The sequence below is a fragment of the Etheostoma cragini genome, chromosome 9 (assembly GCF_013103735.1).
Source record: "Etheostoma cragini isolate CJK2018 chromosome 9, CSU_Ecrag_1.0, whole genome shotgun sequence".
Classification (NCBI taxonomy): domain Eukaryota; kingdom Metazoa; phylum Chordata; class Actinopteri; order Perciformes; family Percidae; genus Etheostoma; species Etheostoma cragini.
In genome coordinates, this window is record NC_048415.1 from 6,694,257 (window position 1) to 6,718,470 (window position 24,214).

A 24,214-nucleotide genomic window follows, 5' to 3' on the forward strand; every position below is an offset into this window, starting at 1 on the left:
TGGAACTGGAAAGTTAACGTCTGTTTCGTCCGTGTCGATTTTGGTGAACCCCGAGTATGGTTTTTGCAGGGACGGTTACCTAGCAACTGTCAGCGAGATAGCAACGGTGTGGCAAAATGTCACTGCTAACGCGGATTTTAGTCAATTAAATGCAACTCGCATGCTTTCAGATGGATTTTACGGTATGATGAAAATGTAAAAAATAGTAGTTTTTAGCCCAAATTAGTTGCTGTGGCTGTCGTATGGATTCCAAGCTTGAGAGCGAGAGTTCAAATTTAGCTTCGCTAATAACGTTAACGTTAACCACCACCGGTTGATCTGTGTATTCAAAGATGTCTCTTCAAGAGTTACTTCTTCCTGCTGATGAAGAGGAGGCTTTCTACTTGCATTGCAGAGCCGCATACCTTGCTGTGTTCAGATCTAGTTTGACATATATCACTTCGAAACAGCAGCTATGTCGTGGTAAGATAACGTGAACTTAAAACAATTAACTAGCTAGCTAGCTAGCATATAGCTAACGTTACGTTTGCCAATTTAATTGAGGTTTCATAGTCGTATTGTTTCTATAGCCAGCATATAATGTTAGCTCTGGTAAGTAGCTAGGTAGATATTAATAATGTCATCTGGGAACAATTCTCCTCGAAGAGTGTATGATGACTTCTTAGATGAGACAAGAGGATGATACTATGTCAGAAAAACTATTAGCACAGTAAAAACAAACAGTTTATAGTTGCTTTTGCGGCCTGTAGTTTCAATGCTCTTTCCCATTTATCCCATTCAGCTCTCCAGCAGGCTGGTAGAAATCCAACCAATGCAGCTCTCAATAAATACTGGACCCAGAGAACATCCAAACTGAACTTTGATGACTTCTGTGAAATTCTTAAAAATGAGAAGAGAACTGAGGAAGCAGAGCTAATGAGAGCCTTCAAAAAGATGGATGTCAACAATGATGGCTACATTTCACACAGCGAACTGGAGAAGGCCCTCACCACTGTGAGTAGCCGTTTTGATTCAATTGTTAATTTTGAGTGAATTAAATGATGCTGTACAATTAGCCAACTGATTCCTCTGCAACAGGAGACCCATTACACTTGTATTACAGATGTGGAAGCCAAAACAAACAGATTAAAATCACTGATCGGCTCATAGATGAAATATGTTTTGTCCTGGTGTTTTTACAGCTAAAGAAAATGTGTTTATTTTCCAGAAAGGAGAGAAAATGACCACTGAAGAAGTGAATGCTATTTTCTCATTGGGTGACATCAACAAAGATGGAAAACTGGACTATGCAGAAGTAAGTTTAGATAAGTATGAAGTGACTTCTGCTGCATATACCACAATTGTCAGGTTATTTACTTTCCAAGTCTGTTTAAAAAAGTGTATTTTAAATACAATTGTTCCATCTTTGTGTGTCAGGTATTTAAATTTCATCTGATTGATCCTCTTGAGATAGTCAAAACACCAGTGTAGCTTTAGAACAAAGGCTACAACGTGCCGTGGATGGGCTACAATCCCAAGCAGTCAGGAGAAAAACTTTTGCACAATAGCAAGGGATAAAAATAACTTTTCTATAAGTAATATCTTTGAACATTTTCATTTAAATACATGTCTGTTAAGTCACTGTCTATCACCGAACACAATGGTTATGGCGCCTATGGCCCACTCATGAAAGCCCTTGATTTACAGTATTCTAAACTGGGTTCCCGGGAAAAAGGCATCACCCTGCAGTGATTGGGATGCAAGAAAAGAGCTAACACACCCGCTCTTCAACTTTCATGTGTGTGAAGTGGTGTATTGTTTTTTTCCGGGCTCTGCTAGTGGTGTGAGTAAAAGGTTACTATGGCCGAACAAACAAAGAATTAGCGATAACTTCAGACAATGAGACTTCAAAACAAATGAAAGTGAGATCCAAAAACACCTAACCTGCAATTACTGCAAATAGGCATGGGTGACGCCAAAGACAATAAAATGGAGATGTTAGAGATAGAAACATATTTGTTCAAAACAGTTTTTTAAAGTTGAATTGAATTCACATAAAACTATAGAAGAATAAGTGATGCAAAGTGGCACAGCAAATTTTATGGCGCAAAATAAAACAACAGTTTATCCCTCGTATGATTTGCTCCAATATTAGCTTTATTTGTTGTCAAGTTTAGCTCCATCCAAGATATCTCTGACCTTCTCCCTTGCCTCAGAACATCCTCATTTAACATGCTCTCACTGCTGGTTTCCTCTTGCTGTCAGTTCTGCAGATTGCTTGTGTCTACAGCAGAGCAGTGTCAGATGGCTGCTTTGGAGAGGCTCGAGGCTAATGCCAAGCTGAAGAGACAGAACTTTGGCAGTCAGTCATACAGCCCTCCAACGAGCTCAGTGTCGTCGGCATCAGCAGCAGCAGCAGCAGCAGCACAAGCGGCAGCGACTCTCCCTCAGCCTCCAGAAACACCCCAGGCAGAATCAGACACCACACTCAAGAAAGGTACAACATGTGACTTCCCAGAATAATCTAACATAAAAGTGATTGCCACTGAATTTCAGCAGTCAAGTAAGTTTTTGTTTGCAATTTTTATTGAAAGTAATATACATGAAGAGCAAGTTCACAAAAAAAATGTTTTATCCTTTTATCTCTCAGTATGCCTTTCACTGCTATGGTCAGTGTCTCTATTTACTGTGTATTGAGAAAATATATGGAGCAGACCTTATTTTTTTTTTCATTGGTGTATGACTCCAGAACAAATGGCAATGTGTGCGGCACAATCTACAGGTCCAAAGAGGCAGTCAATGGCCACGGCACATCATGTATACTTCAGATTCCAATTTATAGTTGCACAACCCATCTCACTGCTTGCCCCAATACGCCTTACCGATTAGTTTGATGAATAAATAATAGCTGTGTTATTGATCAATTTTTCACTCCCCCTGTGACAAATCACCTCATTAAGACAGTCCATACATCATAATAGCCACACAATTAGGGCAGCTTGTTTGGAGGGAGTGGACTCTAAAGCGTTCTGATTTGGGTAATCACTTCTGCCATTAAGAGATTGATAAAAGCTCCATCTACGCTGATGAAAATGCTGCCTTTCAACAATGGCTTTGGAGTTGGTGCTCTTGCCAAAAATATGTTTTCATTGCTTAAACATACAACGACTGAGATAGATAGATGGATAGATAGATACATAGATAGATAGATAGTTTTTCCTTGATCCCCCAAAAATGGGAAACTCCAGTGTTGCAGCAGCAACATATCAGACACACATCACACATAGAGAATATACAAGAAATAATAATAGGATACAATATAAGAACAAATAATTTTAAAAAGATGTCAAAGATGTAACTAGTATTGAAAAAGCTGTAGATAAACCTATTGTGCAAGGTGCATTTAGTGCAGTTGTGATGTCTATGAGTCTTATTTAACACTCGGTGATGAAGTGTTAAAAAGTTGTATTTCCTGTGGTGGGAATGATTTCTTGTAGTGGTCTGTGCGACATTGAAGCTGTCAGGGCCTCTTAGAGAAGGTGCTCCTCTGTTGGACCAGTGTGGGGTGGAGAGGGTGGTCGGGGTTATCCATGATAGATAACAGTTTGTTCAGTGACCTTGTCTCCACAACAGCTTCAGACGTGTCTTGTTTGCAGCCAATAACAGAGCCAGCCTTCCTGATCAGTTTGTTCAGTCTGTTTTCGCTGGCTCCGATCATCCTGCTGCCCCAGCAGATGGTGGAGGAGAACAGAGCGCTGGCCACAACAGAGTGGTAGAACATTCTGCTGCAGACGTTGAAGGATCTCAGCTTTCTCAGGAAATAGTCTGCTCATCCCCTTCTTGTAAACAGCAGTAGTTTTGATTTCCCAGTTGTTGATGTTGACAAGTCCAGCTTCACCCTTCTGCAACCACAGATAATAAACAGACAGATTAATTTTTCTGTAAAAGACAACACCTTCCGCCAGTTGTAAGTGAATGTAAAAAGTCTAAAACCAGCATTTTGAGGTAAGAGAAGAACAGAGATTCTGGATAAGCGAGCCAAGGAGAGGCCCACGGTGGGAAGACAGATGTGGTTGATTTAAGTGGTCATTCCATGTTCATGTTATTGATTCGGAGGATTCTACCACTTCTCACTGGGGAGATGATGAGGGATTAGGTGGTTGTCGAGAGGAGGGCCCAGTCAACCACCACTGCAAAAACAAATGAGCTTCCACATAGTTGTCGGGATTATCACATTATTGTGCCTCTCCCACTTATTGATTTATACCCACTACATTTTAACAAGGCTCTTACACGAAATGCGACGTGATCGCACATGTTGAATGGGTTATTCTTGGAGCTCAAAAACACTTTTGACTGCTCATTTGCTCCTCCATCTGGCAGTATAAACCAGTAATACACTGATAAATGTGTTATAACTGAATAGGAGATGGGTAATTTTGGCTAATTGTTTAACAAATAATTGAAGAGATACCAATTAATTATCAGGTATGACCATATCAGGTGTTATGTGTCTAACATGTTTTTGCAAACAGTCAGACTAATTGAGGAACCGTTGTGGTGTTTCTCAATTGGTCTGTTCAGTTAAATTCATGTAGATTTCCAGCAGCAGGAAACCATTAGCGCTGCAACATTACCGGCTATAAACTTAGATTCAGTATAAACCTACATTGAAGCTTTTGTTAGGGGAGATTTCAGTGCATCAGTGTCCCCATTTACGGAACAGCTACAAGTCCTCTAGATTAACATACTGCCATCAATACAAATAGATCCATCACAAACACCATGACAGTGGGTCTATTTGTTTCTCTGCTTTGGTAATTTGCTTGTAAACCCATCACATTATTTCGCATCTCAATTTCCCAGGCTTGGAAACATTCAGACCCCTCATTAGTGAATGTATATCTTCTGACTTCAATTAGAGTTCAAGGGAAAGCATTGTGCAAGATAATGGATTTGAAAGGGTGCTGTTATACCATGTGTAATTTAAAAGCCCTCCATAATTAATTAAAAGGGAGTTGATCTTGAGATCACACAGAACCCAAAGGCAAAGTAGACATCGTCACTTGAATTTGGACGTCTGAGAAGACAGATTACAGTGCCAATAATCTTATGCATCTCATTTCTCTTTAACAGTGTGTTTACTGTTTGGAGACCGAAGGGCTGTTCTTAATCAATTGAGTGTTTTGTTGCGGCAACTTGATTTATTTCTAATAACTTTGGATGTATATTTAGCAAAAGTGTTGTGTTTATCCATGTGAGTTTTAATGTCTGATGTGTGTTTCTCAGAGAGCCGATCATCCTCCCGTCCTTCCACTCGCAGTAGACGGTCGTCCCTGTCAAACTCGATCACAATGACATCCAGCAGCACCAAGGGCAGCAAAATACCAGAGCCTTCAGGCTTGCAGGTAACCCCCTCTATAATCATAATGACTTTAGAGCTGCAACTAATGAATAACTTCATTATCGATTAATAAATCAATTATTTTTCCCATTAATCGATTAATCACTTAGTCAAAGAAATGTTAAAAATATAGGAAAAAATGTTCGGAAAGCCCATTTTTTAATCAGCACTCCCCCATTTTTTCATATCTGAGCCCATGTTTTTCACTCACGCATGAAAGACTAAGTTTGAGAACAACTTTTTCATACTAAACAAAGTGATAACATAAATATAATCACTTTTTAGTCCCAGTTTAGTTCATGTTTACTTATGTTAAAACACATGCTTGATGATAGTAAATTGAATTTAATACAGTAATTTATAATAAAAACTCATCCATTACATATTTCTAATATATGCTTATTAATTTCTGAGCAAGGTTTGAATCTGAAAAATGAACTGTTTGACCTGACAAAACCTGGAAGTCTTAGAATGTGGACTTCAGTAAGAGACTTCATGATAGCGAGGACCTTGGAGCCCCACTTCTCTCCCAGTGTCACTGTTACCCAGTGTTTTTGAGGGGCGAATTTAGCCCAGGGTGGATAGATATACACTGTATTGATCCCACACTCTTTGTTTTCACTCTTTCTGGCTTAGCCTCGCCTGGTTTGCTTTACAGCAAGAAAAATAAATAAATAAATAGAAATAACAGCCCCCTGCTTCATCTCTAAGGCCCAAGCACTAGGTTAAGATTGGAAAGGGCCAGACATCATCAAAGTAAAAGAATGTGTGTCCAGAGATTACCTCCAAAGGAAGTCCTGCTCGCTATATTGGCTGTTATATTGCCACAGGCTAATAATTGGGTGGATGGAAGGCAGGCTGTGTTTTTGTAGCGGTGTGTGTGTGTGTGTGTGCGTGTGTGTGTGCCTTGTGTGATGCAAGTTTGTTGTCATGATTACTGACATTACTAGTAAAGGATATTATTTATTCTCAGGATTTGATTTTATGTATGGGTTACAATTATAAGATAAGGTAAATGGTGTATGTGTGTATGTGTGTGTGTGTGTGTGTGTGTGCGTGTGTGTGTGGCTGGTTTGGTGTCCAGCGACCCACTTTGTTGCAGTAAATCAAACCCATGGCCAGAGCTGGGGACAGCGCCTGTATTAGTCTGCAGGCTGACCCTCTCTCCATGGGGGCATTAATTCTGATGTCTTTAAGCAGTTGATGGGTGCCTATGGCAATTTCCCTCATTTAATATTGTCTGGACAAACCACCGAAGTGTTATGGTTTGATCTTTTATGCCTCTCACCGCCCAAGAAAATGGCTTTTCTGTAGAAGAGAGACATGCTCGGTCTTTATGGTACTTTCTTTGTTTAACTTGGTGATTTATTTGTCCACTAAAAGGATATATAGCCTATTCCAGTTTCGCTCGGCCCTCAGTGTCCTCTTAGTGTGTGTCCACACCAACTATGTTTTCATTTAATGTGTCTCCAATGGGTGGAAGGAAAACTTCCTTGTTTTGATGTTCCTGTTCAATTTCAAATTATTACCTCATTTCGGTTGTGCTGCCAGATGAAGAAACAACAGGACTTCAAAATGAGAGAAATATTAGGATTCATAAATATTGTCAAAGTAGCCTCTTGGTAGCTTTGAATGACCGTTGGCCCAAGATTGAAAAGCCTGTATTTATCAAAGTTAAATGGACTCCAATTTGCCATATCAGGTCCTAGAGGGAGATTTACCTCAGCCTTAAACAGAAACACAGTGTGACACTTCTGCCCTCCTCTGGAACAGCAGGTGTATAACCCATGTTTACATGCTGCTGAGCTGACATGAACTGGTTAATAATGAACATGCCCTCTGAAGGTTGGAGTGATAATGATCACAGCGGCAGTTTCTGTTAATCAAGTGAGCAACCTCACTGTTATGATTGACTGTTTAATTCACTTTTTCTTATGCCAAAACGTACTTCTTCTGTCACAAGATCAATCCTCCTTTTAATAGAAACTGCAAATTAGTTTTGGTTTCTGTTGAATGAATAAATGCATTTTCTTGTCAAGCAGCAAAACAGTTTGTTGGGATTGCGTCAAAATCTAATCAGAGACCACACAAAACAAAATAAATTAGGCCACACACGCTTACATGATATACCGTACAGTCTGTACTATACTTCAAAAGACTTAAAATAGCAAACAGCGGGGTCTTGGTCTGATGAAGATCAGAAATTATTATTTTTCTACTTTAGTTGCCAAACTATATCCCTTTGTATAAACAAGGTGGGACTGTCGTTAAGCAGAAATGTTATCCATTTTTCTAGGAGTGGCATCACAGTTATATGAAGGGCTGTTTCTTCTTGGAGGATGATGGGAGTATCGGCTCTCTACGGTACCAGCTTCACGTCCCCCAGACAACTAACGTCTATCTAACCATTCAACCACTCAGCATCAGCCACGGACCCGGTACTGACACGGTTTTATATTACACGTAAACAAAAAACATAAAAATTGTTAAAAGGTACCACATTGGCTGTTGGGTTATATTTTTGTGCTTGTTCCCTGTCCGAAATTAGTGTCAGGAACAGGACAGCAACTCAGGAGCTGGTAGGAATTATAGATTTGGTCCCTCAGGGTTCATTACTTGGAAGTCAAATTTTTCCCAAATTTAAATTTTTCCCTGGACTGTTTGCTGCACATTGCTTCACCACTGTTTTTTGGTCGCACAAAAGAGTAGTTGCACAGTTTTAATGATGCTTTTTTGAAATTGTAAATTGAATAAATGATCGGCCCAGTAATTTTCAGATTATGAATTATAAACAAAAAGACTACACATTTTGTGGCAGCAGGTGAGATTTTGTAGGAAACGTGCTCTATAGTGTGCCAGCTCAGTACAATGATTGGGCTAAAACAACCAGAAGGGGGTGCTACCAAGTTCAGCGAATTAGAGCATGCAATAGCAGAAAGTGTGTTGATGTAGGTGGTGGAGATGTGTACAGCCAATCCGAAGCCTGTATATGTAAAATGTATATTCCAGAGTTGTATATGGTAATTTTGCATTGAATATGTGGTTTTGTTTTTGTATGTTTTCTTATGTTGTGTTTATATCTATATTGTATTCTATACCTAAGCCTGGCATATTGTGTTATTGTGTGTTATTTTTCAGACAAGCCTTCTTCATGGATGACAGTGGACACAGCTCTTTTTGTCATGTCAGCTGGTGAAATTAGAGAGGAATCAACTTTAGTGTGTTTCACTGAGTCAAAAGACAAAGAAGTAGGTTTTTGTGTGTTAAGAGACGTACTTGTACTAGAACATTCGCTAATACTCACATTTCAATTTAAATCCTTTCCATATATGTTCCCATATGTATATTTTATCAGTTTGTGTGTTGATATAAAACAATTTTACATTAAATATTACCCCTGATTGAAATATTTGTAGGTCTGCTGGCATTCCGCCAGGCCAAAGGTAGTAGCCATTTCTAATACTATGGAGTTGAAACTTGATTGTGCTACAGTCCAGGATACACTCTTAACTTTGCTACTCCTTTGTTCCCACAGAAGTATGTTTGGAAAGGAGAATTGCATGCTGGGACATACTACCTGCTTCCCTTTACCAGTGGCTGCAAACTAAAGAAAAGGAGCAAAAAGAGCCTTTCTAATAAACCTTTAGAGCTCATCTACAGGACTGACACTGGAGAACTAGACCTCACCAGGGAGCTCAGGTGTGTGTGAGTGAGTGTGTGCTAATGCGTGTTTGTGTGCTATAGATAGAAAAGAAACCACATAGCAAAATGTTATCAAATGTCACCAGCTTTGGCTAATGTCCAACAACTGAGATTGTTTATTTATGTAAAGTCTTCATGTCATCAGGTTTTCGGCAAGGTAAAAGACAGTTTAGTCTGTGATTTAAAGCACCCCAAGTCTGGACTGCTTTGCTAGCACCGTCGTCACCACAGCAGTTGAATGGATGTATACATGAGTGGAAAGATGGGCCGGTGAATGAATAAAAGCAGTTCGGGTTTATGTCCTTTTAAAAACATGTCTCTGTGTTGGTTCTTTTGCGCCACAGGGAGGTACTGTCTGACATCTTTGAGGTGATAGATCTGGATGGGAATGGTTTGCTCAGTCTAGAGGAGTACAATTTATTTGAGCTAAGGACAAGTGGAGAAAAATGTGACAAGGATGCCTGGGCTGTCTGCAAAGGTAATCATTTTCATGATTGCACTCATACACACTCCATTATTGCTCTCATTATTGTTGTTGGGTTTGCAGAGAACTTTGATATGAGAAAGAACCAGCTGACACTGCAAGGTTTCATGGAGCTGAACTTGATGGAGGCCACAGAGAAAGATGGCAACCCTGCTGACCTGTGGATCACCCTGGAAGCCATGGGCTACAACCGAATGCTGGAGCTGGTAGAGGTAAGTTTACACATCTGCTCTCGCCTAAAACAATCACATCCATCAGCAATCAAGTCATAATCCTGACATGCAGTAATTTAGGGCTTAGATTTAACACTCAATGTATATAAGAAAATGCATTTCAACCTTCAATAAGCCGGTAATATAACACAAGTACCTACTGAATTGACTCTGAATTCCTGCTTCTCTCTCTATTTGATTTCTATGATCAAAGCCAGTACAAATACTTAAAATCCAGAAAAATCTCTGACACATACTGAGAGGAACACTCCAGGCATTCAAAATCTCACTAGCATTATACTAACTAAATTAATTCCCTCCTGTACGTCCCACTCTGTTAGGCTTGTCCATTCCAGATAGATGTATACTGTGAAGGGACTCAGCCATCCATCCACCCACTCAGTATGGACTCAGGGCCCAAGCTTCTCATCCAGGCCCTGCAGAAGTCCATCACAGCCAGGACCGGGGCCAAAGCCCTGAGGGGGCAAGACAACGTCTTCGTCTACACTTACCGAGGAGAACACAGGATCTCCTCCCTCATAGCCAACAAGGTAGAAAACAATCTTTTTGTATATCTGAGTGTGCAGGCAAAGGTAACTTCTGATGTTTAGATATCCAAAATGGGACACAAGGCCAGTCAGTGTCATTGTTGTGAAGTTGCCTACACAGTTTTAGCAGAATTGCAAAGAGACAAGTGAATGTTTGTGTGATTGTCTAATTGCCATACATTGTAATGGTCACCAGGGGGATTATAGTCCAATTTTGAATTAGTGTGAAGAAGTTATTTTATGAATCCATGAGGTGCTATTCATCAAAAAAGTGTAAAGAAGCCTTTTTGTTTGTCACTCTGTCCAGTGTATGGTTGCAGAGACCATTCACTTTGTTTGTAATTGATATGCAGCCATCGTATTTATTCTCATAGCAACAGGACCCCCTTTAGAAAGAATGACCTGGTGAAACGGGGGAACTACTGAACAGCGGGAATGGTTACATTTATATGCCGTTTACCTATTACCTTTTTGTCATTTGTTTTGCTTTACATTTACATTCCTTACACTTCAACTACATTGCTATTAGCAACTTTGAGGATACATGATGGTACATGTAAACACATTCAGTACCCTGTATATAACTATGTCCAGACACAGCAACAGTACATGGAACATGAAGATGTATTCTTTCTTAAATAAGCATAAGGTTATATGTTCATTTTTAGTTTTATATTTATAAAGCGCATATATACAGTACACTACTTTTTTTTATCAGTAAAAATAAAAAATGGTTTTCTTTTAGACTATTTAGTTGTGATTATGTACCTACAGTTTTGTTTAGCTACCAACATTTGCAAATTCTGTGATGTGAAGAAAGCTGACCAAGGGAGTGACCAATACCTTTTGTCTTGCAGGCCAACCAGAAAGTAACTGTCCATGTAAACAATGAGCAGAGCAGGAACTGCTGCAGCAGCAGAGGCATGAGTGTGTTTGCTGTTGAGGTGCCAGCCAGGACTAAGATGGTACAAAGTCTTAATTATTATAACAAGAAAAAGAATCATGACTTTGAAAATGTTCCATTATACAACAAACAAAAGTGCAATTAAATTGTTCATTCTGAATATGAAAATGCTTTTATTATAATTGATATGATGGGACAATGTAAAGAAATAACTGTATGGTGTACCAGAAACTAATACAAAGATCCTGTATTCTAGGTGTGCCAACATATTCTGCCTATCAATGAGAAACAAGATTGGACCTACAACTGTGTGGAGACCATACTACCTAGTTAAGCTGTACTCCCATCACTCACCTAGGTTAATGATACAGATTAGCAAGGGCTGGAAATGACTCATAAACCAGTGGTTTCAAATAGGATACAAAACAAACTATTCTATATCCACTGGTAATGTGAAAATTGTGTGACTGGTCAGAACAAATATTATTTTACTGTAACTAAGAATGTCCAAAAGGAACACTGCATAATAATCATTTTAACTTTTAGAAGCCCCATGTTGAAGGCTTACTTGCCTCATATGTCACACATCAGGAACTGAGACCCTCTTTCAGAAGCTTTGTGACAAGAGATGGTCGCTGTAGTGATAAAGTACAGCTGATAATGGTTGTTACTGCTTTGTATGTATGACAGTTGTCCTAAAAATTCAAAACTCCTTTTACAATAATTAACATTTTAAATGTATAAAGTGCAAAGATCAAGGATTATATTGCCAACATTTCACTTTTATTTATAATCCATCCTTTAAATTATGGCTAGTGTCATGGTGAATTGACAGTAGATTTAATAATTTTCAAAAAACAAAAGAATCTCTAAGAAGTCTACTCATGTGTCTGTTTACTTTATGCAATGTCAATATATATTTTCTCGTAGCAATTTCATTTATATACCATATTCATATTCATTAAATACACCTTTGGTTCTGCAGCAACATCCTACAATCACTAAATAAAAGATTTTTTTTTTAGCTGCTAATCATGTCATGGTACACAGTCTTGTAATTTTAGAGGCCAAAACTAACTTTTTTTATTTTCGTTTTTATATATTTTAATCTGAAAAAATTGAATCACTTTCCTCGTGTATATGTAAATATTATTACGAATAAATACATAAAAAATATTCCTATTACGGTTTTCCGTACAATGATGGCTGAGAATCAATTTTTCCTCAGACATTTATGTGACCTATAACAGTTGTTTCAATAGTATTTTTTTGTAGGTGATTTGAGGAAGAGCCAATAGATGGATCTAATATGTAGTTACTGCACATTGAATATGTAAATTCTGTAAAATAAAATAATGGTTATGTAACCTGGGTCTAATCACTAAATCAATGCTTACTCAATTTTCTTTCAGTCTGTTTCAGCCTGAATGTTACCGTGCAGCTATTGGTCAACCCCCTCCATACTCTTAATACAGTAAGGGGCTCTGGGGATTTTGGTTTGGCAGTGAAATGCATTCCTTTGCATTGCGCTCAGGTCTAAACTTTATTTGCCCTTGGCCTTTCCAGTTGAGCGCAGTCCTAACCTTCTATTTATATTTCCCAAGCCATTATTTGCCCTTTGACTTTCTCTGCTGAAACAGTAGAGCAAGCTAACTAAATGTCACATGGCATGTGAGATGTATTTAATCCTGAGTCCGTCTGCTCGTCCTTACCCAACACAGTTGTGTTTTAGTAACACTCAGGGCAGTCAGGGTTCAGGAGTTTTGAGCCAATTTATCATTCTGTATTAAAACTCATTAAGTAGTGTGTTTTAATAAAATAAAACTTTCTTTCAAATTTCTTCGAAGATTAAAAATTCTTTTTTAAAAATGGATTTGCCAACAAATTGACAGGGCCAAAAAATGGCAACAGGGATATTCATTGATATAATTGAGCTTGCGTTTATTCCGCTTCTGGTATGTGTTTGCATGTGCAGGTCTGATGTTTAACTTTGTTCTGCTTATGATGATCAAACACACTGTGATGCAACTGGCAAACAACAGTGACCGGAGGGGCGGCCTCTAGCTCACCAAGTAAGAGTGTTTCCTCATCTTGGCTGAGTCCTGCAGCAGCCAGGGTTTGGGTCCGACCTGTGGCCCTTTGCTGTGTCATCACCATTTCATGTCTATCCACTGTCACTACAATAAAGGGAAAAGCCACAAAAAAATCTTTAGAAAAACAGTGACCTGAAGTTTACTACAGTATTTCACAATATTCTCCCTGTGAAATTCAGCCATTCACTTAAATAGAGCATGGTTTTGCAATATCTTTCAGGACATTTGTAAGGGTAGCTTTGTGATATTTAAATGGTAATTGTACTTATTAGAAAATGAATTAGTTTATTTACTTTCTATTCAGATTTTCCAGCTGGTGTAAAAATGTGGACAACAAGCCATGCAGTCATTGACCATTCTGTGCATTGGCCTTTACCTTAAGGGTCCACAAATGTCCTCAAGCATGAATAAATGTGAAGCTTCATCTATCCTTCATTAGGAAACTGCTGTTTTTCTATATGGAAGTAACGACGGCAATGCCAAGTACCACAGCGGATTGTAAAGATCACTGGATGCTTATGGATCATGGATGGAAAGCTTGAAGGTGGGTGGTCAATTTAGAGTAAGTAGTTTTGCACCATCAGGGTCAGAGCTACCGTTAACAACATTTTCATGTCTTTCATATTCTTTTTTTTTTGTGAATGAAGAGTTTTGAAATTTGGAGGACTCCATTTGTATCTGCAGTTTAAAACATACCCCTGATGGTGGGCATTTTACAGGTGGATTCAACTAATTTTATGTTTGATTTTAAAAACATTTGACCTTAGTAATTCAATAATCCTTACCACAGGCCTGTGAACCATTGGTTACCATGCTGCATTAAAATAAATTGTAATTTATTTTAAATACATAAACAACAACCGGAAACTACAATTATCTTTTGTCACACATTCATAGGAATCAGAATCAGCTTTAATGGCCAAGTGAGTGTGAACACAAGCAAGTGGACTGGCTTTGTGTTGCTCTCTAAGTAGCCTACATACACAAATAGACATTTGGCTGCAAATACGGACAACAAAGCTGAACAAGGTAAACAAACATGTGGCTACTATGTACAGATATAATTTTGCATGTCTAAAGTCTGTCTAAAAATTATATAGCATATACCACTCATATGCATACAGATACACATTAAACAAACAGCTCTATGAGGGTTGTAAATAAGGCAATGCAAAAGCGCAAACGGTGCTGGGATGAATACAGAATGAATTGTTGCAAAATTAACATGTTGCTCATGTCTGAGGTATATAGCTATAACATTGTTGTTGAGTGTGAGGACAACCGCCATTGTCTCTTCTTGCCCTTTAAACCGAGAGGGCGGGTCTATTAGGGGGAGAGTTGGCCGATGTGTACGTGTGGCTTCTCTGCCACTGCAGTCGCCTCTTCATTGGGACACATTGCGGATCACACGGGGCGACCACGGTGCATACTGGGGGTTAAAAAAATGGTGAAAGTAACGACAGTGAAGACCAAGCCGTACACGGACCAGAAGCCCGGGACAAGCGGTCTGAGGAAGAGAGTGACGGTGTTTCAACAGAACCAGCACTATGCGGAAAACTTCATTCAGAGCATCATCTCTGTCATCGAGCCTGCCGAGCGCCAGGCTGCCACTGTGGTGGTGGGAGGAGACGGGAGGTTTTTCATGAAAGACGCGATTCAGTTGATCGTCCAGATTGCTGCTGGCAACGGGGTCAGTGGGAGAAGAAAATATTGTTCTCCTTTGCTTTGCTAACCACTAACCAAGAGAACACCAAGTGCCATACATACTGGATAAGTTAGCTAGCATTTCGGCTAGCATGTAAACGTCAAGCTAACAGACTGTATTTAGTGGGCTAGTGTAACGTTAGCTACTCAGTAAGCTACCAGGAGAGGACGATTGATTCTTACTAACGGTAACAATATTTGTAACGAAAGTAACGTAACGCAAATAAGTCACTATTAACATGTCATGTAGCTAAGTTATTGCTAGTAGTTATCTGTTCGCAGATTTGGTTAAAGTCAGCCTAATTGAAGACCTTGCTAAGGGTTCTAACGTATTCAGTCAACTTTTAAAAGCCTAATTTAAGTGATAAATTAGCTAAACTGTTACAATTAAACCTTCAATTTATTAACGTGACATGCTCTTGCAAGCTTCAACCCATTCTCGGCATGCATTGTAGAAATGGTGGCTCTACATTACTTGCCATTCTTTTGATATTAGCTAGGGTTATTCTCCAAAGGTTGATAAGGTTCAGAGCATGACCCTTCACGTTTTTTAGGCGCCATCAACCCGCCTGCACTGGCTGGCTCAGACGCCAGCTTGACCCCGGTGAACTTTTGGACAAAGTGCATGAATGAGGCCTCTTGGATAACGAGTAACCTTTGACATTTAACGCTACATGCAGACTCTAAACGGCAACTTCGTTGCTTACCATGAGATGTTAAACAATGCGATTATAAATGACTTGTAGTCTTGCACAGTTATGTTAATGGTGTAAACAGGGTTGAGTGTTGTCAAAGGAAGCCAATCTAATAGCCAAACGTTGTGTTATTTCCTAATGAGCTGTGCCGAGATGCCACTGCCTGCATTCACTGTCACTAAAATGGTGGGGGGGAGGGGGCGTGACATGCAACGTGCCAGCCAGTCACGTTGACCTGCATAGGTCTGTAGCATAAATGGGGAAATAGTACATATGTACAGTTCGTTTTATTTGCAATTTTTAGCATTTACCATCCTGTGCACTTATCCCAAGTATAGTAGATCCAACTGCAAGCATAAGGGAGCCTCATTATATTTGTACAGGACATCATGTCTTCTGTCTAGACTGTATCTGTGACCTTCTCTCTCATGAGATGGCCACTCTGTCTCCTGTACAGCTACTGCAAAGTAAGGATTGGTAAATTCAGTGTTTGTCAGTGATGCCAGTAGGTTGAAGTTGCACAAAGATGTCTGATATTTTTCAGTTTCTCCACAAGTGGTTGATTTTAGGAAATGAAGCAGTGGAGTAACTGTTCTTGCCAAAGGTACAGAGACAGGGGCACTTCTGTTCATAAGTTTACGCAAAGCAAACCATTGCATATTTAAATAGGAATTCCTGGAACGAGATAATGTGACACGATTTTAAAAACTGTAATTTACAAGATACACTGTTTCTACTATTATGTTATCTAATTCAGCATGTTTACCTTGTGACTTAACTTGTGGTATTGTTTTCTGATTGTTAAGCAGTTTAACACTGCAGAAAAGATTTTGCCTTCAGTCAGTGAGCTGCTCAAAATCTTTACGGCTTTCTACGTCACTTGGCAAGACCATGTGGCTAACTGTAGCACACGAGAGCGCTAGGATGCTAGCTCGTTCTCAATGGCAAAACACTGCTACAACACACACTAGTTCAACATAATCTCCAAAAGAAGTACTTCCATGTCCCTGTTCTGCAGGTATTCCACAAGTGTGCCCTCGTTTAGAAGACGTCTCCCAGCTAACCCTGCCTTGTACTGATCAAAGTTGTAAAAAAGTGATCTAGCTTATGTCATCTTACCTAGCCACTGCCCATGTGCCACTCCCCACAAAGATAGTATAGAGAAAGATGTTTCACTATTTAGCTAAAACTAGTGAGATGTCTTGCTCTTTAGCTAAAACAGAGACCTTAACACACAGGGTAAAAACAGGATCTGCAGCAATGTGCGGTACGACAAAAAATATGGTGTTTTTTGAAAATCAAACCATGTAAACCTATTCTGGTACAGCCTCAAATTACAATTATGAACCTGAAAATGAGCAAAATATGGGCGCTTTAATCTTTGCCCCTGTGTATTCATGTTCCCTTCTACAGATTGGACATCTAGTGATTGGTCAGAATGGCATTATGTCCACCCCAGCAGTCTCTTGTGTGATCCGCAAGCTAAAGGCAGTGGGTGGCATTATCCTCACAGCCAGCCACAACCCTGGAGGCCCCACTGGAGACTTTGGCATTAAGTACAACATCTCCAGTGGAGGTGAGTAGAAACTGCATTATGCAGTGTAATAAAGTTCAGTTCGATGGGTTTACAGACCCAAGGGACTTCTACCTATTATGTTGCATTGCAAGCAATGAGCAGAAATGGGCAACGATTGAATCATTTTAGGAACGTTTTGGCCACATCATCTGTATTTGCCATAGTATATCTGTCAGTTTATTCTTTCTAACAACCCTTTTATTTTTTTCCCTAGGACCTGCTCCAGAGGGCATCACAAACAAAATATTTGAGATCAGCAAAACCCTGCAGGAGTATCACATCTGCCCAGAACTGAAAGTGGATCTGTCCAAAATCGGCAAACAGACCTTTGAAGTGGACACTTTCAAACCTTTCACAGGTATAGTGTCAGAGAGCGCAGAGTCCTGATCTCACCTGAAAGAGAATGAGTTCATTCAGTTGTTCAGTTCTTTGCTGTCAGGGTTGAAAATGAATTCCAACTGCCTGCAACATAGTGCAAATACTATCTCTGCTTTTTTTAAATATTATCTGGTCATCTGAAATAATAAATGCATGTAGTTGTTGACTTTTGTAATCCATCAAACAACCACAGGACTAGTGTGATCAGCTTTTGACGATATTTAGTTAGCCTACCAACATCTACGGCTGTCTTAATGGTGCTCTGTTTCCTCTTCATTTGTCTCAGTGGAGATTGTTGACTCTGTGGAGGCCTATGCTGAGATGCTAAGGAGCATCTTTGACTTTGCTGCACTGAAGGATCTTCTTTCTGGAGCCAATCACATTAACGTCCGCCTGGATGCCATGCATGGAGGTAGGAAACTGCAGAGCACAGCTTCTGACTTTTGTGATAGATTGCAAGGAGTGGTTTAAGACCTAAAATTCACACTGGGTACCTAAAAAAAATAAAATAATATAAAATAAATAAATTAGATGGTCGCAGGAAATACTTTTTTTTAAATCACAGATTAAGAAGTTACACGGTCTATTCTTTGGTACTAAGATATTTTGTAGACAAGTGTGTTCTCCCTGTACACTTTTAGCATAGTGTATTGGTCTATTTTTAAAGACTCTCTTTGTCCTTCCAGTGGTTGGTCCTTATGTGAAGAAGATAGTGTGTGAAGAGCTGGGTTCACCTGCCAACTCAGCAGTCAACTGTGTCCCCAAGGAGGACTTTGGGGGCCACCACCCTGACCCCAACTTGACCTATGCTGCTGACCTAGTCAACACCATGAAAGGAGGAGAATATGATTTTGGTGCAGCCTTTGATGGTGATGGTGTAAGTCAACATTTTTTCTGGGATAATTGTTGGGCAGACAATATTTTTTGGAGAGGTGAGAGCAGAGTTGTGACCCAAAGTTTGTGGGTCTATGATGTCAGCTCGTACACAAATAAGAGACCAGAGGTTATTAAATTTAAGTTTTTAAAATTTTAAGCTTTTCTTTTTAATAGACCAAAATAAAAGGCTTGAGTCCAAGATTATCTGACTGACTGAATTAAACTATTTTTGACTTTGGCAGAGCCTTTGACGAGGATGTTTTTGTTTAGCTTTTTTTGTTTAGCTTTCCCCCCTTTTTCATTTATCATGAAAAGAACAGACTAACTTTTAGTATATAACAGGATTGCTAATAATAGAATATTTGCTGAAATCATTAAACCATACTTCAATACTTTAATCTTTCAATGTGTTCTGCAACCTTCAAAACTCTTGATGAGACGGAAGAAATGTTGGAAAATGGATTTTGTTTTAGATTTTGAGATACCATATTGACCGAGGAAGGTTTTACATATACCTCTACATGGCAGGTGTAAAACATCTTCCGTTGGGATTCAATATCTTCCCTAAACTTTCCTGAGAGCCAATCATTTGCTATAGCTCAGGAAACCACTTCAAAAATGTCACAAATCATATCTGCTATGCTATTTGGGACCTTTGACCCCTGTTTGTGTCACTATTTCAGGACCGTAACATGGTGCTGGGTAAAAATGGCTTTTTCGTGAACCCCTCAGACTCAGTGGCTGTCATTGCTGCCAACATTACCAGCATCCCTTACTTCCAGAAGACTGGTGTCAAGGGACTGGCTCGCAGTATGCCCACAAGTGGAGCCCTTGACAAGTAAAAAACACACAACATAACAACTAGCTAAAGTTTTCCTGCTTTGGTAAACTAAAAAAAAAGTGCTTTTCCAGGTGAATTACAGATCAACCTTTTCCTATGTGGTTTATTCTGTGCGCAAATCTGTTTCAGTGTGGCGAAAGCTCTGCAGATGCAGCTGTACGAGACTCCCACTGGCTGGAAGTTCTTTGGAAATCTGATGGATGCTGGAAAACTTTCACTGTGTGGAGAGGAAAGCTTCGGCACAGGTGATTGAATGTTGTCATATTTATGTAGCCAGAACTCCAGTTAATGAAAGCAGCGCCCCTCAATCACTCAACCCCTCTTTTCTCCCTCTGCTAACCGACCAGGCTCAGATCATATTCGTGAGAAGGACGGCTTGTGGGCGGTGCTTGCATGGTTATCAATCTTAGCTACCAGGAAACAGAGCGTGGAAGAGATCATGAAGGATCACTGGCAGAAGTTTGGCAGGAACTTCTTCACCAGGTCAGGAATGCTCTCTGTAGATTTGTAGTTTATGGAATGTGAGCTTAAGTCCCAAAAGAGAAGTACTTTAGGTTGTTTTTGTTGTTGTTGTTGTCGTTTTTAAATTGTGGCTGATGCGGTGCAGGGATGTTGGTTGCTCAAATAATACTCTGGCACTCTCTAGTGGTCAATAAGAGAAATGTAGCACACAAAAGCCTACTTTTTTTTTCTTCTGATTATTGTGACTAAACAAATACTTTTTTTATTTTTAAAAATTGGGAACATTTTAAAAAGTAATACATTGCAAAGACTCACTCCTTTCCATTCAAAACGGAGTCAAAGTGATTATCTTTATAAAATCACCAGTTGTCTGATTCCAATGGGACACCTGATTGTTTTTTGCATCAACATAGTCCAACTTAACATTATTATTATTATTATTATTATTATTATTATTATTATCATTATCATTATCATTGTTAGGTTTTGTAGTCAACATGGACATCCTAGTTACATTGGACGAACCAGATGCATATTGCTTGATTGTTTTAGCATAAATGCAAATTTTCAACACCTGGTTGACCATCACCACCACATATCCAGGTACGACTATGAGGAGGTTGACTCAGACGCAGCCAACAAGATGATCAAGGATCTGGAGACTGCAATGTTTGACCCATCCTTCGTAGGAAAGAAGTTCTCATCAGGTGATAAGACTTATGAGGTAGCTGTCTCCGACAACTTTGCCTACACAGACCCTGTGGATGGAAGTGTGTCCAAAAACCAGGTAAGAAGCAGAAACATTCAAAATGTTTTCCATCTATCAGCATATAGTCGATTACTTAGATAGAAGTCTGTAAAGGTTTTTGGTCAAACTCATATTTAAGGGATGTTTGTTCAGTCCACTTCTAATTCAACTAATGGAGGAAGTCAAACTATCAATCTTCAAAATTTCAATTGTTTTTCTAAAAACATGAATGTATCCACTATGTAGAATGTGTAATCCTAGTAAAAAAGTTGACTAATTATACGTATTAATCCTTAATATTTATATAAATATATTTATTGTACCAATCTAATTCAAAATTGACTTAATACAGAAGTCATGTAGAAGGGATTGTGGCCTATGAATAACTACCAGCATGCAGCAGTGTTACTGCACCTCATCTATTCTACCTCCACATGTTTTCCAGGTACTGTCCGTTTTCATTTATCTTAATCTCTTCCCCATCTTTTTCTTTTTCTCTCTCTCAGGGCCTCAGGATCATCTTCTCTGATGGTTCTAGGATCATTTTCCGTCTCAGCGGTACAGGCAGCGCAGGAGCAACCATCAGGCTCTACATAGACAGCTATGAGAAGGACCCCCAGAAGATTTATCAGGACCCGCAGGTCAGGACAATAATTCCAGCCGGCTAGATCCAGTGAGAGAAAGACTAGACAATGAAGTCATCAGATGAATAAACTAGCACCAGATTTCTTCTCTCGCTTGAATATTTTTGGAAATGAAAAATCACAGAAAAAGAAAAGAGATAATAAGGATGTTAATCTAGTTCGACAGCCCACCCAGTTTAAAGCGGTCAGAGGTGAACTCACATGGGCCCCAGAACTCGTCAGGCCGGCTGTAATGATCTTTAACCTGCAGGACAGCCAGCTGGCATTGAGTGGAGCTTTACAAAAACGTGGTCCACATCTTGTATTTATATGTTTGGCCGAGTCTTGAGTTATGGCAGCTTATCAGGGCCAGAATGAAGAGAAAGAGAAACATAGCAGAAGGGAAAAATAAAGTGTGTGTGAGTTCCAGCTATACACCTCATAAAGTCGTTTTGACTGGTGAGAACAGGGAGCTAATGTAGAACAAGGAAAGCAAGACAAGACCAAAAAAAGTGAATGAAAGTTCTACTCAAGCCCTTTTTCCTCTTTAGTGCTTACACGCCATGAATGGACAGATAAGCAGAAACATATTGATTCAGAATCTTAATTTGACAGATAAATGGCTAGTGGGCTAATGGTTCAGCTGTCTGACTTTGGGTGGGTTTGATTTACAAACCAAGACCGTTCTTGTGTAAATCCAGAATATTCTGCTCTTTCCTAGTTTGCTTTTTTGTGTGAAATATAGTCCTTAAATTGTGTTAAGTCCAATACTGTAAACCTTGTAAAAAAAAATAAATAAATAAAAAACGCCTACCAGCACCTCCAAAGCTCAGTAATGAAGAAGTTTTTGATTGTTTTTGTTGTTGTTGCTAGAACTGTAATTTTTAAGTGTAAAATAAGTTATGATGTTGTTTAACGGAGATTAATTTGCTGGACTATCTCTAGGCCCGAGAGCAGTAACTTCAGTCTCTGCGCCCATTTTTAAAATGACTATGCCCGGCCAAGAGTTTTACACTTTGGGTCTTGTACAGATGACGCAAACAAGATATAACATGTTAATTACTGAGCTTAAGATGTGTTGATAGATTGATTTTGTAATCTAAGAAAGAACTAGAATAGTTATTTCCTCAGGTTTCTATTCTAGTCTTTGTGCTAAGCTAACTTGCCGCTGACTCTAGCATGCTGGTATCGATTCCTTTATCTAACTCTCAGCAAGAACGTTAATAGGTTTATTCCACAAAGTGTCAAACTACTTATTTATGTGTAATCTTTTTATAAAAAAGGGCTACATTTTAACACTTGCAGGCAATATAAGGCTATAGGATGATGCATGTATTGGAGGATGTGTGAGAACAGCATGACCTGTACAGGAAGTAATATGTTCTGTGTGTTTGTGCAGGTGATGCTGGCTCCCCTGGTGGATATCGCCTTGAAGGTCTCTCAGCTCCAAGAGAAGACTGGACGCAGTGGCCCCACTGTGATCACATGAATCCTCTGCCAAACTGCCTCCACTCACCCTCAGCAACAGGATACCTCCGCTCTCTTGGGGGTGAAGCTGCCCTTGAATGCTTCTTGGCTTCCTATTCTTGCCCTCTTAGAAAAACAGTTGGTCAAAAAAGTGAAACTCAACATGCAGGCTGAATACAAGAAAATACATGAGGAGCTCTTGATTTATCTTACACCGAAAGTGATCCACTGCCAATCTCTAGTGTTGGACTAGGATGTGTGTTAAAATTCTGTTTTCTTAAAATAAGGGAGAAAATCAGCATTAGGTGTCAGATCATTTATCTTGACACTTCTCAAGAGAAAAACCTTAAACGGAGTGTGCCTCATGTAATTTCTGGAACCATGCTTCATGTTGTTATCCAGATCTGTTTCTGAACCATATCATTAAGTGGAGAAACTGACCCTAAATCAGCAATTTGGGGCAAGCTCAACCCATGTTTCCCTGACTGACCTGGTGCCTTCCCCTCATTGTGTTCTCCAAAATCACCAAAATAGTCTCTAAACCTGAACCATGACCCACAGCTACAGCCTTGAGAACTAACATATCCACCATAAATAAAATAACCTCACATAAAAGAAACACTGTGGTTATGTTTTATATCAGTTTTTTTTATTTATTTTTTTATTTGTGGTTGCGCAATATTTAATACATATAATTCATGTGTCTTAGGCGCACAAAAGTATTTATAAACTGTCTGTGGGTGTGTCTTTGGGTGGGTGGGTGTGCGCGCCTTCTATTCAGCAGGAAAATTATTCTAGATGAATGCAAAGATCCTGTCCTGCAGCAGGTGAGCCAAGTTGTAGGACAAGCCTTCAGGAGAATAAAGTGCTTATAAAAGGCCATGCCTTTCCAAAGACATTCCCGAGGCAAACAAAGAAACATTAACTGATGAATTATTTCTCTCCCTCGCAAGTATTCTTGTGTAATGAGATAAGTCTATGTAATGTTGATAAACGATTATAAAGTGCCAAGAGTTTCGGGGAATCCCACTGACTATATCTAAAGAAACCGTTGAGCTGAAACAGATTTCTTTTTTTTTTCAAGCTTGGAAAACTAGTTCAGGTTCTGGATTGGTGTAAACGTTTTCCTCAAACAACTGAACGTAAATTGGCTACAATTTAGTTAATAGTAGTGAGGATTAAAAAAAAAAAAGGTGCACCCGTGCACAGCACCGGGTACGCTCAATTCTGTCATGCATGTCAGTGTCATTCACACTGACCAACACAGTCTGCTTTACCTGTTTGCACTAATCCACACAAAACAGATGGTAAATAGTAGAAGGTCCTGAGCTGGAACTAATTGACCATTCAAGTTGTATTTTCTAAAACAAAGTGATGAATAATGTTACTGCTATATTTTACCTTTCCTGTAATTTCACTGACACAAGGTTTGAGACACATTTTAAATAGTATTGTAGGCCATTAAGAGCTAAGTCCTAATGAATGTTTCCAATCTTTTATCTGTGTTTACATTAAGAT

The 24,214-nt window shown here is 39.3% G+C and overlaps 1 protein-coding gene across 3 annotated transcripts; it reads left to right on the forward strand.

The window, feature by feature from the left end:
* Window positions 1-23,312, forward strand: LOC117950444 (phosphoglucomutase-1-like). 3 transcript variants are annotated; one of them, XM_034881504.1, is made up of 13 exons: window positions 1-462; window positions 782-993; window positions 1,208-1,294; window positions 2,245-2,476; window positions 5,269-5,387; window positions 7,680-7,821; window positions 8,522-8,631; window positions 8,919-9,082; window positions 9,430-9,563; window positions 9,633-9,781; window positions 10,123-10,332; window positions 11,187-11,294; window positions 11,490-12,246. In XM_034881504.1, exons 1-13 carry the CDS (start codon window positions 333-335, stop codon window positions 11,565-11,567), a joined length of 1,875 nt encoding a protein of 624 aa, XP_034737395.1. In that variant the 5' UTR covers window positions 1-332; the 3' UTR covers window positions 11,568-12,246. The 3 variants fall into 3 exon arrangements, with proteins under 3 accessions (XP_034737395.1, XP_034737397.1, XP_034737396.1); XM_034881506.1 differs by lacking the exons at window positions 2,245-2,476; window positions 5,269-5,387; window positions 7,680-7,821; ... (5 more) ...; window positions 11,187-11,294; window positions 11,490-12,246 and adding exons at window positions 17,139-17,301; window positions 17,516-17,659; window positions 17,966-18,091; ... (5 more) ...; window positions 21,113-21,247; window positions 22,629-23,312 and having other exon boundaries at window positions 212-462; XM_034881505.1 differs by lacking the exons at window positions 1-462; window positions 782-993; window positions 1,208-1,294; ... (8 more) ...; window positions 11,187-11,294; window positions 11,490-12,246 and adding exons at window positions 14,668-15,016; window positions 17,139-17,301; window positions 17,516-17,659; ... (6 more) ...; window positions 21,113-21,247; window positions 22,629-23,312.
* The last annotated feature ends 902 nt before the right edge of the window (window positions 23,313-24,214 follow it).

Bases quoted from the DNA above. Each gene is read 5' to 3' on its own strand.
- LOC117950444 (XM_034881504.1), top strand. From the start codon at position 333: ATGTCTCTTCAAGAGTTACTTCTTCCTGCTGATGAAGAGGAGGCTTTC. The intron at 2,477-5,268 runs GTACAACATGTG...TGTGTTTCTCAG, and splicing joins AGACACCACACTCAAGAAAG to AGAGCCGATCATCCTCCCGT. The intron at 5,388-7,679 runs GTAACCCCCTCT...CCATTTTTCTAG, and splicing joins CAGAGCCTTCAGGCTTGCAG to GAGTGGCATCACAGTTATAT.